Consider the following 20,182-nt stretch of genomic DNA (forward strand, 5'->3'; position numbering starts at 1 on the left):
GGATTAATAGCATTGCTCGGTTGTAAACTGGAGCAGGCTAAAGAACATCACGTTCATGTAGCACTTTACATCCTCGAACGCGCTTTGCACACATTCAGCTGACCCCCATTAGCATTATCGTTTCTTTCTTCCAAATGGGGGAACAGCCATAGAGGCTTTGTCTAGACTAGAGAAGTTCACCATGCTACCCACCTAGCCTGCTAGCAAGACACACAGGAGTTTACAGGTGTGCTCAGAGGCCTTTAGGCAGTAGCAACTTCAGAATAAATTAATATATCGGGGGGGCACTTAATCCCCCTCCCCCTAGGTCCTCATCCTGAATTTTAATATCCCTAATGCCTGTAATTCCTCAAATTCAGCTAATCCAGCCCCCCTCCCTCTGAGCCAGTTCAGCAGCATGCCCAACAGTACATTCTATCATATTGAGTCTGGTCTCATTTTAATTGTCCCAAATGTTGAGGCATCTGCCTCTGGGACATTGTTCCACAGCCAAAGTCCTCCCTGAGGTGTGCCACAATATTCGTATCCTTAATTCTTTGTGCCACCCTTGATTCCTCTCCTTCTTTAATCTTCACTTCAAGTCCCTGGGCTGTTATCCTGTTCCTTCAACGCCCTTAGCTGTTATAGCCAAGCTCTTACCCTGAGCTTTTAAAATTTTCTCTCAAAGCCTCCATCCGGGTCATTTGAAAATTTGTGTTTTTCTTCAGTGAACTCCCTTCAGCTTGTCAGTCTTTTTCTGGTATTTCGGCAGACAGACATATAATTCCGCTATAATAACAGTAACATTTATGGTGCTTAGGAGGGCACTAGTCTCTCCTTGCGATGTGATGTGATATTTTGGACTGGACATGTACTCACAAACGGAAGGGGACTTTTTATTTCTTTTTTTACCATGTCTCACTGCAAACTCACAATATTTTGCACTCACTCAAATGAAAGTTGCTATGTATCTTGAAGCTTTGTACATACAGGTGAGCAAATATTATTGCCCTTTTATATATAGGGAAATGGAGACATTAATTAACTTGTCCAAGATTACACCTACAGCTGGAAATAGAAATAGAACCTGGTCCTTCTGAGTCCCAGGCCTCTGCCACATGCAGCTGCCATCTCCAGTTGGTCCACTATCATCTCAGAGATCTTTTCTGGGCATTATTGCTTTCTGGGTTTCTTCCTCATTTAGGTACCTTCTCAGATTATTTCCCCAGATGTATCAGTGCATTTTCCTGTGATGAACAAACTTTTTCTTATTTCTAACCTCGCTGAACTCCCTTTATATTTCTCTTTCCTCTGGAGTTGGCAACTTTCTAATTTCTGAAAATTCCCCCCATCGCTCTCCTCCCCCTCCTTTCCTCATCGCATGATCCTCTTCCCCCCCACCCCCCAGTACATGTAACCAGACACTGCCAGGTCCCCTTTTCAACCAGACTTTCTGGTTGAAAACCAGACACCTGGCAATCCTACTCTCCTTGTTGTTATCTCTCAGTTTACTAATGTCATGAATGTGCTTGATATCCCCCACACTCTTTTCCCCATCATCCAGAGCAATGAAAATAACTTGGGAACACGTTTGTGTGTAATACATCTTTATCCAGGTAAACCTCTACCTCAATATAACGCTGTCCTTGGGAGCCAAAAAATCTTACCGTGTTATATCGAACTTGCTTTGATCCACCGGAGTGCGCAGCTCCGCCCCCCCGGAGCACTGCTTTACCGCATTATATCCGAATTCGTGTTATATTGAGTCGCGTTATATCAGGGTAGAGATTTATATAGAATCTGCATTTAGCTCTTTTGTGCCTTTTGTAAGTTGCATTTGATTCCAGTATCTATGCGTTAGTTAAGTGTGAGAGTCTAACCCTGGTCTCCTTCAGGCAGATAACAGTTGTGTGAATAGTTCCATGATTCATCCCTACATTTTAACAGGCCCCTTTGTTAACTGAAGCATAAAGCCTTGTTTGCCCAAAGCCAAAAACATGAGGAATTTATGGTACACATGTCACTTTTGCCAGTCTTAGAACCAACAATACCTACAGGACTGAGGGCATACAATAAGAGGATCTGCAAGATTGTTTGTGTTCCATGTTCCCAACCAGAAGGCTTCACAAGGCTTAAACAAGCTTTTAATATCCTAGTGTTCTTAGTAAGATGTTCTTTGATAAAATCACTAATTAAACAGGAGGGAAGCAGCTGCCTCTACTTGCATTCAGTAGCCCTATTGGAACAGAACACAAGTGGGTCCAATGGCAGATGTGTACTATGAATGAAGGATGTAGTAGGACTCTATACAGCTTTTGCAGAATCTAGTAGCCTGCTTTAGGTTCTTTGACAAATGGCCACAGAGTTCTTAGCTTCCCTTTTAATCTTATCCCTTTGTTTAAAAAAAAAAAATGCACAAAACCATTGAGGCAGGGAGACTGACATGCTAGAAAATGCATGTAAGTGAAGGCTCATTAATGTTTAAACCGTCTGAAAGGCAGATGTGCAAAGTAACCAGTGTGGATTTGCAATATTAAAAATGCCAACTTCAAATATTGTCTGCAGGGCCAGCAGGAAGGTAATTTAGAGGGGAAACAGCTGCTTAGAGTTCTGTTTCTAAGATTAAGTGAGGGCTTGAAAAAATAATAAACCATGGTCTTGTAATTCAAACTTTTTCACATATGCAAATGTACATTGGTAACTGAAATCAAGGTTTCAGTTTCTTTGTTTGGTAGCAGCACAGAAGAACTGAGATCCCAAATCTGTGTCTTAATCGGAGTATTTACATTTTATTATTCATAGCAGAGGGCGTGCGAGCATGAGCCGTAAAGAGCACCGCAGTATGCCGCGTGTGTGCTGTTCGCTGCTTTCCTGCTGCACCTAATTGATCTCTGGTGCCCTTAGTATTAGTGGCTGGAGCAGTCGGTGCCGGGTCGTAGGCAGCATTTCAGTTAAATATCCTTCCCTTCCTCTGCTTTTCAGGGGGCCATAACTTGAAGCTATTGGATTTTGTGTACAGACCTGGTTTATTTTTATGGTACAGTTGGGCAATCTTTCCCATCCTCTCGAGGACTGGGTTTTTTTTTTCTTTTAGGGCAATTTTATGCCTTGTTCTACAACTGAAAGATTTAATCTACTTTTATTTTAAATGCAGTAGATCAGGTGGAATGATTAAAATGAGACCTAGAGCATGGGACAACTGGTAAAGTTAATTAAACAGTTTTATTTTGATGCAGAATAACCTCTAAAAACACACTGGTCAAGTTGATGTAATAGGAAGAGGGCATGACATGTTTAAATATATTTTAGGAATTTGGTGAATAAAACACAACTGCATTATGCCTCAAGGTCGTAATAGATGTAAGTTCAGTGGAGTGCCCAAAACAAAGGGGGCCTGATCCCAAGTGCATTGGAATTAGTGGGAATCTATTGACTTCAGTGGCGTTTGGAGGAGGCCTGGTCTCTTAAATAAAGAAAACCATCTCTGATTTGTCTGGCGTTTTCTCTTCTACTTCCTGCTCACTCCCCAGCCCTCTTCTCGGGATTTGGCCTGAGTTTGGTTAATACCTACCCATCCTTATAGCTGCTGCATCCAAGGGTACGTCTACGCTTACCGGAGGGTCCGGCAGCAGGCAGTCGATGTTCTGGGATCGATTTATCGCGTCTGGTTAAGACGCGATAAATCGATCCCGGATCGATCCCGGAAGTGCTCGCCGTCGACGCCGGTACTCCAGCTCGGCGAGAGGAGTACGTGGCATCGACGGGGGAGCCTCCCTGCCGCGTCTGGACCCGCGGTAAGTTCGGACTAAGGTACTTCGAATTCAGCTACGTTATTAACGTAGCTGAATTTGCGTACCTTAGTCCAAAGTGGGGACATAGTGGGGACCAGGCCAAAGTGAGTACAGCCCACCTTTCTGTGTTATGTCTGGATGTGAGACTGGTGCAGAAACTGTTCGGCAGATTTTGCAGCCTTGTTAATGAAAGGGCAGTTGCATTCCATTCTGTGCTAAATATATGGCTTGTTGTAGTTGTAAATAACTTGGATCAGCTGGGTTTTTATTACATCAGAATTGCCACACCCAGCTCACACCGCTGATCTTTCTAGTCTGTCAGGGTCAGTACTCAATGCTTTGGAGGAAGGGGCAAGAGAATCCTGCCGGGGATCTTGATGAAATAACCTGACCATTGGGGAACTTCCCCCAACCACTGATGGTTACAAGTTGGCTTATGCCCCTAAAGCATGAGGAATTGTATCCCTTATACAAATCAATCAATCATGTCTAATGGAAGTGTGGATGGTCTCAATAGCCACATAAAAGTGTAATCCTACTAAGTACTTGGCCTCAATGATTGTTTGTGACAATGAGTTCCACATGTTAATTGTTACCTGAGGAGCCTGTAATCTAAGAGCTGAATTTTGATAGCCACTTTGTCTGTGGGCTAATTTTTTTAGGCATTTGGGGTGGTGGGGATGGTGTTAAAATAGGTTTGATGTTAGAAGCACCTGGCATGCCCTCCCTTTGTAAGGGTTTAATCTCTCTCTCACACATACTCTCCCCCATTAGACATTGACCAGTTTTTGATTGTTGAGCAAACTTAAAAGCTACATATAATTTATTTTATTCTTTCAGAGGTTCCCATATTCTGATTTAGCTAGGAGCATATTGGTACCTTTTGATTTAATTGCAAATACAGTTGTATGCCTAATGCACAATAATAAAGAAAAAATGGTCTTTGAAATGTTGCATGTGACCGAAAAAGCCACATCCCTAGTAATCCAAAAAGAATTTTGGAATTAAATTGGAAAATTTGGGTTTTTGCCAACCTCTTTCTGCTGTATTTTCATGCTGCTGCCTTATAAAATTTTGCCCAATGGGTTGATGAGAAGTGTGAAAACTATAAATAAAAGCAGGTCTTGCTCCTGTAGCATCATCACATTTATTACAGCTCTGTTTCCAAAGCCATTTAGGTATAATATAATGCTTCTAGTGAATAATCTTGTGCAGTAAATGATGTAGTCTAACAAGCCTGTGTATCTCAGAACAGTTCATTTTGGATGTTAGTGGTTTCATAATTAATACCTCACTTCCTGGGGCCACAGACAGATGTGCGTTCTGAAATTACTCCAGGTTTTCTTAGTACACGTTGTCTAGAAGAGCAGGAACTCACACTTCAGGATGTTGGAAGCTAGAAGTTGCTTTTAAATTCTTGGTGAATATATTCATAGTTTGATAATGAGTTTTCTACTTAAACCTTAATTGAATAATATCTTTTGTTACTAATGATTTATGTAGTGCCTAATGTGTGCCTTAGAGACCATAATAAGACAAGCCCCTGCCCAAAAGTGTGTTATGTCACTTACATGTTCTGCTTTCTGTTGTGTTTAGTTAGCCCTATAGAGAGTTATCTTTCATGGGCCTGTAAAGACTTGAAGGAGGCAACCTTGCACACTGAGCTCCTTTTATTTATCCACTTGTCACTTAAGAGTCAGTAGCCAGTTTTTAATTCCTTTACTCTGCTTGGTCTGTCTTCAGTCTCAATCCCAGGCATCCTCCCTTAGACCTGAACGGATTTTCCTGGTGAGTCTCAGTGGTAGTTGTCACTGATGGGTTGGGTTGCATGTAGTGCGGGTGCTGAGATACCATGGTGATGGGTCTAAGAATCTAGCTAAGGTTGGTATTTGGAATGCCTTTAAGACTGAGCTGGGACCGTTCCATTTCTTGTTCTGAATGCCATAGGCACTAGTCTGTTAAACTTTCTGTTTTCAGGGGCAGGAGGAAGCTAAGATTTTGATAAAGCTAGTAATGTAAACTGGTTAATTTCATTCATTAATCACATACTCTGAGTAATTTATTCTAACTTTAATCCTGAGTCCTCTTGAATGTCAGTGTTTGTGGCAGGTGTAACGTTTGCCATAACAAGCATCACAGTGCCATGGTAATTCCATTTCTGCTAGTATTTATAATAAACTTACGTTTCTTCAGATTTGATCTCTCAGCTGCTGCAAATTGCATCTGGTTGAAGTCCAGGCTGTAAGGGTTGATGGTTGTGTGGCCAAAGCACAGCATTGGGGTTTTGAGATGGGTAAAAGATTTTTCAGAACCACCCAGTGATTTTTGGGTGTTTCAGTTTTTCAGGGCCCAAATCGAGTCTCCCTAAAGAGCCCTGATTTTCAGAAAGTGCTAAATTCTCACCCACTGAAAGTCAGGCTCCTTAAAGATGCGCCAAGAGGGAGCCCAAAATTGGAGGTACCCAGACTCACGAGTCACTTTTGAAGACCATGACTTCTGTGCCTCAAATATTCCAGTTCACAAAATGAGGCACAGAAATCATGGTTATGATTTTCAAAAGTGACTAGTGAGTCTGGTTTCAGAGTAGCAGCCGTGTTAGTCTGTATCTGCAAAAAGAACAGGAGTACTTGTGGCACCTTAGAGACTAACAAATGAGTCTGGGTACCTCCTTAAAGGAGCCTAATGCTGGAGGCGTTAAGAAAGCCTAAATAGTTATTTATAAAGTCCTTTGAGATCCATAGGAGCTACAGGTGGCTGAAAACGCCTGAATTTTGAATTTTCTGTGAAAAATAATTTGATTTTCAACTAAAACATCTGCCCTGAACACTTTCCAGTTTATCAACCAGCTTTAGTAAGTACATAGGCTTGGCAGAGTGGATCAGACCTGTAGTCCATCTAGTCCAGTAGCCTGTCTGACAGTGGCGAGGACTAGATACTTCAGACAAAGTGCAAGAAACCCCTCTTAGTGGGCATAGTCCACCCTTTGGGAAATCTCCTAACCCATAATAAAGATCGGGTTAAATCCCAAAGCAGGAGGATATCTCTCTCTCTCCCCCCCCCCCCCCCCCCCAAAAAAAAAAAAAAAAGGTTTAGTATCTACTGTATAACTCTAGATATTCAGGTTATCCCTGCAAATAGCCAGTCTGCCATGGGTGGAAGGGGCAATATGAGCGGAAAACATGTTTGTGTGTATGTATATTGTTGCTTTGCTTGTTGCCACAGAGCAGCAGTGACCGCTCCTGTATTTCCACGTTGTCGTCATTTTCATCTTCGCTTCCTCCTGCCCCTTCCGTATCAGAACGTCGTTACGCTTTGTTGCTCTGCAGGAGAGGCGATGAGCCTCAACCGCTTTATGCATTGGGAATGGGCAATAAAAGGCAGTGACGCCGGCGTAATGGGAGAATGGAATCATTGCCTCGGCAGTGTTCGCTGCTTCTCTAGGAGTCTTTTGTGCTGGCTGTAACACCTAGGTGGCTTGGTAACAGCCAACCTTTGGTCCCTTACATAACAGTGAGGAGTATTTACTGCAGGGTACACTGCCAAATTTACACCTCTATTTAATTGTAACTTTAGAAGAGGAAAGCGTTATTTGCTAGTATATAGGGGAACTGTTGGTCTTGCCTGGAGGATGGGTACCTTAAACCTGATTTAGCTCTTGCTTCTCCCTTTATGGGAAAATCCCATAGGGGAAGGGTGGTCCAGTGGCTTCGGGTGTTAGCCTGGGACTCAATTTTCTATTTCCTGCTCTGCCACAGCCTCCCTGTATGACCTTGGGCAAGTCACTTAGTCTCTGTCTCAGTTTCCCACCAGCACAGTGGGGATAATAGCACTGCCCTGATTCACTTCAGTGTTATTGAGGATAAATATATTAGACTGAGGCACTTGGATAGTGTGGTTACAGAGGCCAGGTAAGTGTCTAACATAATCTGTAGAAAGATTACTTTCTCATCTATTTGTTTTTAAAGTTTCCTGTAGAATCTGATAGACAATTTTCTTCCATAGAATTCTTTAGGATGCTTAGAAACCTACAGAAAGGATATTGCCCTTGTTAAATTCTGATGGACTTAATAGGATTTCTACAGAAATTGCTCTAACATTTCTATGGAAATCTATTTATTTCAGCCCTGTTAAAATCTATAATGCTTTTCCTATTGGTACAATATACACTTGCACATAGGGTGGATTTGGCTTATCTGTATGTCCCTGATTATTGAGAGAACCTGTATTGTCAAATTGGGACCAACTTATCACTGAGTTGGGTTATAGATGCAAAGTAACTAACCTGTGGCTGATATGCGAACCTTAACTTTGAATTTCCTCACATTTATGTTAAAATCTCAACTGTAAAATTGTTTTAAAATAAAAAATAATACATGAAATTTTGTGAGCGTTGAGGCAGTGTTCCTAGTTATCAGAAGGAAAAGGTGAGATCCAGAGAGTCAATTAAATGCACTGCTTTTGTGTTTGAACATATGACCATTGGTGTAAATGCAGCAGATGCACTGTGCATCGTTCCAAGTACTGTGTATGACCTGCACATTCAGAGGTTAAAAAGTTATTTGGAACTTATGAACTGAGCATGTTCTGTGAAGATTCAGAAGTCTCCAACTTCAGATTTTCTTCGAGCAGATACAAGGCACAGTCTGCACTGGGGGTTTGGAGGTTAGAAAAACAATTTTTTGTTTATCCGAATCTGCTCACACAAATGGGGGTGGGGGCTGCAGGGGGAGAGAGAAAGTGGAATTTAACCACTTCCCCCAAAAAATCTCCTTTGGATGGGAAGCAAGCAGGAGAAATATTAGACTCAAGAGTGTTTTGTTTTTAAGAAAATTTAAGAACTTGCAATGGAAGTACACCTCTACCCCGATATAACGCTGTCCTCGGGAGCCAAAAAATCTTACCGTGTTATAGGTGAAACCGCGTTATATCAAACTTGCTTTGATCCGCCGGGGTGCACAGTCTCCCCCCCCCCCCCCCCCCGAGCTCTGCTTTACCACGTTATATCCGAATTCATGTTATATCAGGCCGCGTTATATCGAGGTAGAGGTGTACCTGCCTGGCCGTAACTCGAGCATTGCTCTGCACGCATTCACTTGGATGGAAAATTCCAGGCTTCTCAGGATTAACACAGGTTTTCCTGAGAAATTGCATCCTTGGAAAATAAACTTGCATGACTTTACTAACTTAGTTGAATCTGGGCATATTATTGGGAGCAGCGGGAGCTTTACCAGTCAGTGGTGCACCCCGGTGCTACAATTGCATTCCCCTTCAGGATGCTCATGTGTCAGAGGGCATGTCCACATTGTAATTAAAAACCCGCAGCTGCCCCGTTCCAGCTGATTCAGGATCGCTGGGGTCTGGCTAAGGGGCTGTTTAACTACCGTGTATAGGGCTTGGACAGCTAAGAATATAATGGCCATATTGGGTCAGACCAAAGGTCCGTCTAGCCCAGTATCCTGTCTGCCGACAGTGGCCAATGCCAGGTGCTTCAGAGGGAATGAACAGAGCAGGTAATCATCAAGTGCTCCATCCCCTGTCGCCCATTCCCAGCTCTGGTACCCTCCCACTTTGCAGGGTCCTAGAGCCCAGACTCCAGCCCAAGCCCAAATGTCCACACTGCAATTAAACAGCCCTTTAGCACAAGCCTGAGTCAGCTGGCGTGGGCCAGCCCCAGGTTTTTAATTGCAATGCAGACATACCTGGGGTGGGAGGGATTTCTGCTTTTGCATGCTGTTGTAGAAGGGAGAAACCAGAGTTTTTTTGCCATTCTTTTAGGAATTAGGACTTAAAATCTTAAACATCCACAGAAGAGAAGGGTCAGAATGAGTTTGAAAAATTTTCCCATGCTGAAACCTCCTGAATTGTTGTTGTTCCCCTGTTCCCCTCAGTATAGTGATGCTTTTAAAACCAGGAGAAACTATTTTGCTGTTTCTCTGTCAGTTATTTTGACACTAATCAGTGCTGCGGATCTTGTTTTCATTGGTGTCTTGATGCATCATAAAAAGAGTTGCTGAAAGAGTTCAATTATAATATCAGCAATTCTGCCAAATGTATTGAGCTGTTCTGAAAAGCAACTTGTCTTTCCTGACCCAGATACACAGTTTCCCACTGTGGTAGATGCTGCCAGAAAGACTCTTGGCAGAAAGCCAGAAATAAAATTATACTGCAGAATTATACTCCTTTCCTGATCCAAGCAGTGTTGTGTGTGTTGTGATGAAAAATCACCTGCCTTTTGCATGCAGAGCAGAAATTAAAACTAACTTGCAATTAAAGCTCCAGGACTCTTATTTTGATATTAACCGTCCCCCTTAATTTCACTGAACATAACTTTTTTTTCTTGTATGTTGCATAAACTGCAGTATTTTTTGCTGCTGGGTCTGATCCTACCCTGCAAACCCCAACCTACTTTGGGAACGTTCCTTCCTACTCTCCTCAGCATTAGTTCTCTCTCCAGTACCCCTGCTCTCAACTCTGTTGAGGCCAGCTCAGATGTCTCGGGATCATTTGTGTTGCCCTTCAACCTGCTGTTTACGCTACAGTGCCTCAGGTGCTGATGCTGGAGTGAAGGAGAGATTAGAGGGGCAGAGGGTGCGTTAGTGCCCCAGAAAAGCATTGCTGGCTTGTTCAGTCTTGCTGTAGCATTGAAGTAGTTGTCATGGACCCTGGACTCTTCCGACAGCCTGGCCAGATGCCCGAGCAGCAGAGAAGTAGGGATTTAGATGACTAAAGAGTTCAATGTCCTGTGATCCTGTTTCCGTTCCCCAGTTATTCCAGCAGCATTTCTCTGTGCAAGGTGCTGCTCTGTGCTGCTGGGTTGGTAACCGGTATCCAAGGCTCCCTTTTCTAAGGGTAAAATGGAGTCTCAGCTGCCTTGTTAATTTCAGGCCATGTGGAGTTCGCAGACCTGTTGCTCCTGCCTGCCACCTTGCCAATCAGAAGTTATCTAAAGACAGCTAAAGGGTATGTCCAAAACTGTTTATTTAAATGAGCATCTTTAAGTCCAGGAAGCACCACTGACAGCTGCAGGAACAAACCCCATTATTAAGGCCACATATCAAACTCTTTCCTTCACTCATCTCGTGCCCACTCCAGAAGTTCCTTGTGAAGGATGGGGTGTTCAATGGAAACGTTTCTGGGCCCTCTGTGGCCATGCTGCTGGGCATGGAGGCCCAGGCATGCTGCAGCCGCTGCTAAATTGGTTACATTAGGATTAAGATGAGCCTCGAGAGCCCATTTCCTGATGTGTTTTTCTTCTGTGGAGAGACGGTGTGTTTTTAAATGTCGGTGTTCTGGTTATTCCCAGACCTGCTGTGGAGACAGTTTAGAGAGCGCATGAGTTACCTTGTTTAATGCTGGTGTGTAATAACACTTCACATTGCTATAGTGCCTGCTGTTTGAGGATTAAAAAAATCACATCAATCCTCTCACCTGGCCGCGGTGAGGTGAGGCAGTATTGTGCCCATTTTACAGGTGGGGAGTGAGGCACAGAGACGGTAAGTGACTTTCCCAAGGTCACTCGTGGCTTTGTTTACCCTAGAGGCTTTTCCTAGAAAATTCATTGCAAGCTGTGGTGGCGCTATCTGTGTTGTAGCCCAGACATAAGCGGCTTTTACCATCATGTCCTTTAGGCCACTCCTTAGCAACGCCAACCGTCCTCTCCCAGCTAGTGCTGCTGCCGCAGATGGCCTCTGTCCGTTAGTGTTGCAGCCAGGGATGGAGCTGTCTCAGTTGGGGGCTGGTCCTAGCATAGATGCTCTGTAGTGAGTTAGTGGCAGAACAAAGCTGCTGGATTAGAAGGATTGCAGTCCGTTTCTCTGAATCCCTTCTGATGGGCCTGGTAATAAGCACAGTCCATAGCGCTCAATCCAGATGGCTGTGACTGCTTGGCTTCTGTTTATTTTCCACTCTGTGCCTTGTTCTTAAAGTAGCATCTGAATTTTTAGGAAGCAGGCTCCATTCTGTTTAGTGGTCTTATTAAACGTTCTTTCCCAGGCCTGAACTGCATTACATGTTTGGTTTTTTGTGCGGACACTTCTGAGAAGTATTGTTGGGCAATTAATAATTTGAAAGAACACTGCAAAACAGCTCCAGCTAGAATTGTGTGTGGTGATTTTTCTCCTTCTTCCTGAATAATATTAATGAAGATGCTGTCATCTGTAACGCCCTCCCTAATCGGAGCACAATGCAGCCATGTCCCCAGACCTCAATCGCTCACTTTTGGGGAAAAGGGCAGGTAGAACTGGATTAATGGTGACTCTTGCCTGACTTGTTTTGCTTGTTAATGAAACCGGGAGCCTCTCTGAAAAGCTGCATTGTTCTGCCTCTCAAGGATAGCATTGAAAGGTGTTGATGCTGCATAACACGTCCACTGTGTAGCAGAGAGAAATTAGCCCTGGTCACAGCTGTAAACATTTGCTTTCAAGTTATTTCAGGTTTTCAGAGTATACAGAAAAGAGCTCAGTGCCTGCGGAATTGCACCCTGAGGTACATTTGTTCTCGGAGCTCAAGAGGTGGATTGCAGGCTTGGCCTCTAGACAGTACCGTCTGCCCAGCAATTTAGTGAAGCACCAGAATTTGCTCACTCAGCCATTTCCATCCATCTGCTTTCAGTGTGTTGTCACCTATAACCTGCAGCTTACAGCAGTCCTGGACGGGAGTCCAGGCTGGAGCGTAGCTTGGTGTCTAAAGACTGTGGTGATGGGCACGTTCGCTAAAGCCAGTTAGAGGCCTTCCACCTCATGGCTCTTGGTCCGAGAGAGAATCTCCATCGTGTGCTTGTAGGAGGAAGGAAGGCTGGAAAATACAAAAGGCAGAAATGATGAGGATAAAAAGTAGCATGAAAACAGGTCGTGGTTTGAACGGAGAGCTTGTCTTGGATGGATTGATAGGCTGGGACCATGAATAACAGGCAGAAGAAAAGCTTGAGACACCTATCGGAAACCACCCAGCAGTCCTGCGAGGTGGGGACATATTACCCCTGCTTTGCAGCTAGGGGGTACTCGGGCACAGAGCCGGACTCGGCCAGATGAAAACCAGTGGCAGAGCTGTGACTAGAACCAGGAGTCCAGACTCCCCGTCCTGTGTTTTTAAGCCAGTCGGCTGCTCTGGTGAAGAATGTTTGACGCACTGTGGCTGTGCTGAGCAGTGGCGGAAGACTGCAGTCTGGGCCCTGGCTGACAGGGTTGGGTGGAGGGTGTGGTGCTCACATGTTTCCTGTTAGCCCAAGGGCAAGGGAGCGGTGTTTGAGGGCTGAACAAGGTGGTGTGGAAAGGGCAGAAATGGGGGTTATTTTAAAGGACAGTTTGGATTTTGCAGTTTGGCTGCAATGGGCTCTGTTTCCATACCCGGGACACTGTCCTGGCCTCAGCAGCTGTTCACCGGGCAGGAGGAGGTGCACGAATGCCTGGAAGTCCAAGTCCAAGGCTTGCTGCCCTGGGCCCCAATCTGCAATCACTTAAATGTGTGTAACTCTACTCACGTGAGGTGACCATTGACATCAGTGGGGCGACACAAGTGAGTAGTTCTCTGCATATAGGAGCATTTGCAAGGATTGGGTCTGCGCAGAGTAAGTCTGAGACTTCAAAAGCTGCCCCAGGGCTTGGACCCCAGTTCCCGTTGGGATTTTAATGGCAGCTTTGGCATCTCAGCCTGCAGTGGGAGGGCGGGATTGGAATTTTCCGAGGCTGGAGAGCTCAGCAGGTTGTGGGTGTGTGCTGTGGGGGGGCTGCATCGGCGGAGAGGGAATCTTAGCCTGTTGGCCCCGCCATGGAAATAGGGCACTCTAACTTGGTTCTAAAGGCAAATATACCTGTGCTTATTGTCCAAGCTCTGTCCTTGTTGAGCTTTCAGGGCCCTTTGTTGGCAGAGGCCCTGGCTTCTGTGAGCCTCTCCAGGGGGATTTGTGCACTTGGCTGCCCTAAACTGTTAGTGCTGCCATCGTCCCATGTTAGGGTAGCAGCCAATGCAGCCTTTCTGGCGGGACTTGAGGAACTAAGTCCCTCAAGGTTCATCTCAATCCATTTCTCTCCCTATGAACCTGCCCTGCCCACCCCACCCCTCTCCCCCCAAAAAACTGTTTACTGTAACCACATCTGACCGCTTCATTATTTATATGTTCCTTCAACCCATCCCCATATTTAACCAGAAGGGGGCCCCGTACCAGACCCTTTCACTGGTCGGTTGGTTGTTGCACTGTACTGTATCCCAGGTGCATAGTCTGGAGTTCGGAGGGACGTCTTTATAGACAACCAGTTGCTCCCAAAGCTATTATCCTGTAAATCTGCTTCACTTCTTAATAGGGGCACAGTGAAGTGGACTGTGTTGCTCCCTCTCTAGCTGGGTTCGAATCCGTTCGGGGTGCAACATTTTAATAATTTTGTCACACCTCTGTAGTTAAAGCACCTACTATGCTTTCAAGTCACTTCTCCGGTCCCTGCCTGTTGGCAAAAGCAGGCTTAACCTTTAACAATGTCAGGATTGTTTGACAGACAATATGCAACGTATCGTTTGATGTGCAGGATCGAATGACACACGAAAAAGAGAGCACGGCAGGATTTTAAAGTTCTGGTGGTGGTATACGGAATGAGAGGGAAGCAGGAGTTCTTTGCAAGGGCTGGGGTTCCATAGCGCACCCTGAGCTCAGACGCGCTCCTTTCTGTCACGTGGTACTTGCTCCGTCACTGTGTCCTCCTCCTTCTTGCCAAGCATCTATTTGCAGTTGCATCGTGGTGGTCCCCCAATAATGGTGCCTGTTGCTCCGGGATAGGGGAGGGAGCTTTGTGCTCTTATTTCTGTGTTTTTCTTTAGCTTTGCCAATATGGCTAGAACAGAAAGTGAGCCAGACTGCAGGTGTTGATGAAGGTTCTGCATAGTGCTTTGCACCCAGGGTGCACAGGCCCTAGCCTTCAAGTGTAAGAGCGGGAATGGCCTAGAACAGAGCCCAGCCTGGATTGTTGTGTGTTTCCCTCTCTGACCCTGCTGCAGTTTCCCGTCAGCTCCTAACACTGCACTTTTGGAGACTGATTTCTTCATTTACAACCCCCCCACCTCCACCCCCGCCAAAGAGAGAAACTCCCCTGGGTTTTGGGTCTTCCCTGACATGAAATACCACATTCCACTACAAATAGCAGACACGAGCGAAGGCTTTTCTCAGGTGCAGAGAGGGTTACCTGTTCTGTTGCAACAAGATTCAGAGGAGAAATGCCTGGTATTCCCCAGTTTTGCCAAGGCTTGCTGTCCATGGGCTCTCTTGCCTGTTAGGTGCTGTGGAAAGCAGCACAGATGCGCAGTGTCAGCTGGGGGCTCAGAGGTCATGGGTGAGGTTTTCAGAGTGGTGCCAGGTGATTTAGCCATGGGTTCCCCCGTGAATTTCCGTTAGATTGGGACTAAATCCCCTGCCCTGCTTTGAAAACCTCAACCTGTAGTTGTTTGTGGCAGGGACTCTTTCTTACTATATATTTGTACAGCACCTGGCACGCTTGGGGTAATCATGCTGATTGGGGTCTTGCACTAATGAAGTACAAATAATAAATGAAAAGTAATTCAGTGCCCAAGAATGTGATTTATGGATAAAAGTATCGCACCAGTTTTGTAGCTGACTTCCTATCAACTGTACTAAATACCCTGGAATTCAGAACTGCCTGGTGTCAGAGCTTTTGAATGCCAGTTGCTTCTCGCTGATGAACCCAGATGAGGATGGCACGGGAAAGCAGTAACATGTATGTGGGCATGTTTTTTAAAAAAAAAAAAGAAAAGGTTGCTTTCTATAGAGACATCTGCTTTTTGTTCAGCATTGATGATTTCCTCCCCCCCTCCTTTTGAAGCCTGCTGCTTTAATCAGTGGCTTGGTTTAATGTGCTGCTTTGAAAAGCAATCAAAATGAGCATGTGGTTTCTTCTCTCCAAGTTGTTTCTCTCTCTCTCTATTTGCAGGTGTTGTATTGCAGAAAGCGACTCCCGGAGCATCTCGCCTGTATGAACTCTTGAGCTGGCAGGGGATTGAGAGGCTTATGAGGAGGTTCTGTCAGGCAAAAACAGTGCCTAGCAAAGATACCGAGGAGGAGGGAAAAGGAGAAGGGGGAGGGGGAGCGGAGCTGAGACTCTAGCAAACCATGGTAGGTAACTGTCTTCATTAATATGGCTGCATTAAAATTATTCTCCACCCCTACCCCGTTATGGAATCTGTTAAAACAAGAGTGGAAGGATTTTCTGACTCTGCTGCATTAAAGATGTCTCCACATGGTTTAAGCAAAGCAAATGGGCTTTGATTTATTGCTGGGGCCTTTTCTAACCGGAGAATGGAGCCTTGTGAGCCTGCAGCACATGAATTATTAAACACCAATGAAGGGGATGCTCATAAATAACCTTTTCTAATAAAACTGGCATTAGCAAGCTTTGCAGAGTGTGGGTGACCTTGAACTGTGGATTGCATAACAAACTCTGACACTCCCCACCCACCCCTTCCCCACAAGATCAGATGTTGGCTCTCTATATATTTTAGTGTTAAAAATTAAAAGCCCGAGCTCTATGCGCACCTATTAATAGCATGGATATGATACATATGTAACCCGTACCCATTGGGGCATATTTGATGACTAAGTGAGGAGTCACTTCCAATCTGCCTGCTTGTATCGGTTACAAATTGCAAGAGTCAGAGTCGCATTCAATTTGCAAAGCTGTGCAAATGTGAAGGGCTTGGAATGGTTAGTTTTTCTAAAATGCATTCAAGGAAGGGGGAAAACCCCACCCAATTAACTAATTCCTGAGAGCCAGCTGTTGTGAGTAATTTCAGCCTATTGATTTTTTTTTTTAAGCCCTCTAAATGTTGTTGCTGTGAGACGGGGAGGAGCGAATAGGCGCAGCATTATATTTACAATAAAGTACTGTATTCCGATTTGAGTAGATGATTGCTAACGAAATCCATTAAAAATAACCCAGCCAAACACACCCTAAGATTTCACCTTCTGTGGGGAGAAGACCGCTCTGGGGGAAAAGGGACCTCAGGGAACACAGGGCACAGACTGGACTTTAAATGGAACACTTGCTGGGTCCTATGAATTCTTGACCCAGATTCTCTTGCTTAGTACTTCTTTTGCCATTGCCCGTTAGTGAGGTAACCGTGTGTTTCTAATACACAAGTTACAGGCTTATCAGTTTGCCGCTGCTGGAGTATTTTCTATAATCCGTGTTCACAAGCGGAGAGATTTGGGGAGGAGGGGACATACTTTGGGTGGAGGTGAATTCACAAATCCATGTCACCGATTGACTGCTGAGCTGCAGTCGTGTCTCGGTTTGTAATTGAGATGAGTGACAGCAGGGACCTTTGGGAATGGAATTCTAGTGTGAGAGTTCTGGGAGGGGCGCTGGGGGAGCATGCCTCACCTGTGAACCAAGGCGCTTCTCCCGGAGCATGTACATGGCCTGTGGGATAGGAGAACTAAGTGCAGACTCAGCAATGAGACTGCTTGGATCCATTACAGGCCCTGCTGTCTCTGAGCTCAGGCATGGTTACAAGCTGTGAAGTAGGGGGAAAGATTCCCCTTCCCTGCAGGATAAATGCAGTTTATGGAAGTAAACGATTAGCAAGAGTGCAGCAGTCAGCGGGGCGGCAGCGGAAGGCCCTGTGATCCATGTACTGGGAATATTTTTGATTCTCTCCTGTTCATAGGGAACAGGGTTACATGTGGCTGAAGGGGAAACACCTGGTAGATAGTGGCTGCCCATGCTGGTTCACTAACTTTTCAGATCATGCATGTCTCGCCTGGATAGCATGGCAACTAGACATCTCCAATCAGGTCACAGGTCTCTGTGCCACCTCACCCGATTGTGGAACTTCGGGCGCCCTCCCTACAAGCCATTCTTCACTCGGGATCCTTTAACCCCTTGTTTTTTCTATTTGATTATTTTACTCTTTCCTCACAAGCTTAACCCTTCCCTTCCAGCCTCCTTCCTAGCCATTTTTCATGCTCTTCGCTGAATTCCCTCCGGTCTGTCAGGATTTTCCTAGTGATGTGTAGTTGCTCCAGACCCAGGTGCAATATCCGAGGCTTGGCAGCACCAAACTCGTAGAGCGAGAGGCTGCTGGGCTGCCGTGCCGTGGCGGGCTGCCTCTGCACTTCCAAGTGCATAGTCCCTGTCCTCCGGAGCTTACAGTTGCTATTGGGTGAAGCTGATAAACAAGATGGGGAATAGCAGAAGGGAGTGAAAAGGCTAGTTCTGGAGATCTCACTTGTGGAGTAAAGGAGATAAGAGAAATTTCTCCTTCTTGCATTTTTCTAGCTCTGGACCTGAGTTTTTCTGCCTGTAGTTTGGGAGCTGATACAGAGAACGTTACAACCTACATTCATGATGGCCAAGTCACAGGCACAACGTGCTGTTGCACTTTGCTACCAGTTTATGCCGGTTTGGTTTTTTTCAGTACTTCACATTTAATCGGCTGGGTCTCTCTACTTCAGGTAGAGAAGAGATATAAGTTCTGCCATGATTCTAGACCTTTGTTATCCTAAAATACCCCCTCGTCTATATTGGGGAGGATTCCCTTTCAAATAATGCCCTTCTCTTAATAAGCCAATAACTCTTTTTTTTTTTTTTTCCCCCCTACTCTTTCCCACCTCTGTAACAGAGATCTATCCGATCTTTTGCTAACGATGACCGCCATGTTATGGTGAAACATTCAACCATTTATCCATCTCCAGAGGAACTTGAAGCTGTCCAGAACATGGTGTCGACAGTCGAATGTGCCCTTAAACATGTCTCCGATTGGATGGATGAAATGAACAAGTCTGTGAAAATCGAGGGAGATGGGGAAGCAAAAGAGGAAGCTGCAGAAAGTAATGCCAAGTGAGTTAGTGAAGCCTCATAATGAGCTACTGTACTACGATGAATGGATTTCTCTCCTGCTCAATAAGGGCCATAGTGTTCTTTGGCTTTGCTGGTTATGAATGTTCATAGCAGGAAGTAGATGTGTCTGGACTCCTTCTGAGATGCGAGCACATTGCGTGAGTGCAGGGAATGAGTAATGAACAGGAACCTGGTCAGGAGCTGTTCTCACTTTTAAGATGAAATGTTTTAAACTTGCAGTTAACAAATAGAAGAAACAAATGCATCTCCCTATAACTCCCAAATCGAAATCCACAAACATGTGACGTCAGAGCTGTTTCAGTTTAATGGGCAAAAATGGATTTATAAATGTGTATTGTTTATTCAACAGGCTAACTGCTCCAAAGGAGCCATTACTGTACATCGTGTCATTCTGTACTGCATAAAACATCTGTCGCTGCACATCTCTCTGTTCCTTGACATGGTGCCAGATTTTGCTCTTCTAGTTTAACTCTGACAGTTTAGGAAACAGCTGGAACAACTGGCCCCTTTTCAGGTTTTTATGGCTAAAGATCTCTAACTCAGGCATTCTTGGCTCTCTAGGGCTGTACAGATAACTTAGCGTCACGCTCTGAGCCAGGTAAGTGTTATGGCCAGTTTAGAGATGAGGGAACTGAGGCACAGAGAGGCTGATTTATCCAAAGCCACATAGCAAATCAGTGGCAGGACCCAGTCCTGTGCTCTCATCAGACCATACTTCCTCCAGTATAACGACCTTCTTGGGACATAATCTGATTGAATCGTTAACATAACGTGGTCTGAGAGCCGGTTCCTGGATTTTACCTCTAACTTTCCTTGCTACAAGTGGTGGATTATTAATGTGGGTTGCTGCTGGGTGAGTTTTGCACAGAGAGTTCTGATCTGGTTTTAAGATTGGTGTGGAAAGGTCTCTGTGATCCATGCTGATCTGCTACATTATCTGAAATCTCTTATTGTAAGGGAAGGTCTCTTCTGTTTTTTGGAGTCATGGGTAAATATATTGGGTAGTGCCCACGGGGTCAAGTGCTAGTACTCAGCACTAGATAATATATTTTGATGGCCAAATTCTGCTACCTGCCCTTGTGGTGAATATCACTTTACTCTGGGGGGGAGGGATAGCTCAGTGGTTTGAGCATTAGCCTGCTAAACCCAGGGTTGTGAGTTCAATTCTTGAGGGGGTCATTTGGGTATCTGGGGCAAAAATCTGTCTGGGGATTGGTCCTGCTTTGAGCAGGGGGTTGGACTAGATGACCTCCTGAGATCCCTTCCAACCCTGATTTTCTATGATTCTGTCAGTAATCTCATTGAAATCCAGGAGGACTAATTCTGGAGTAAGGTACTTCTCAGTATGAGGTGAAGGTGGCAGACATTCAGCTCTGAGTCAGCAAGACCGTATCCTTAAGTGCTGCTGTATTCGTTTATCTGGGCTGAAGATTTCATTTACTGGTTCAGTGTGAAGGAAGCAGTGATCACCCATCTGTCATAAAAATTACCATAACGAACCCTGATGTGCATTGGCAAATCCTAAATCTGACCATTCCCTATCGTGCTGGTAAC

General features: G+C 44.9%; 1 protein-coding gene across 3 annotated transcripts in view; it reads left to right on the forward strand.

Moving 5' to 3' along the window:
- Positions 1–20,182, forward strand: part of STRBP (spermatid perinuclear RNA binding protein) — a 98,495-nt gene that overhangs the window by 39,202 nt on the left and 39,111 nt on the right. For all 3 annotated transcript variants that reach the window (XM_054007123.1, XM_054007121.1, XM_054007122.1), the window contains exons 2-3: positions 15,701–15,882; positions 18,390–18,607. In XM_054007123.1, coding sequence (XP_053863098.1) covers positions 15,880–15,882; positions 18,390–18,607 — 221 coding nt within the window. In that variant the 5' untranslated portion in view covers positions 15,701–15,879. The remainder of the gene's footprint in view (positions 1–15,700; positions 15,883–18,389; positions 18,608–20,182) is intronic.

The sequence above is a fragment of the Malaclemys terrapin genome, chromosome 17, assembly GCF_027887155.1.
Source record: "Malaclemys terrapin pileata isolate rMalTer1 chromosome 17, rMalTer1.hap1, whole genome shotgun sequence".
Classification (NCBI taxonomy): Eukaryota; Metazoa; Chordata; order Testudines; family Emydidae; genus Malaclemys; species Malaclemys terrapin.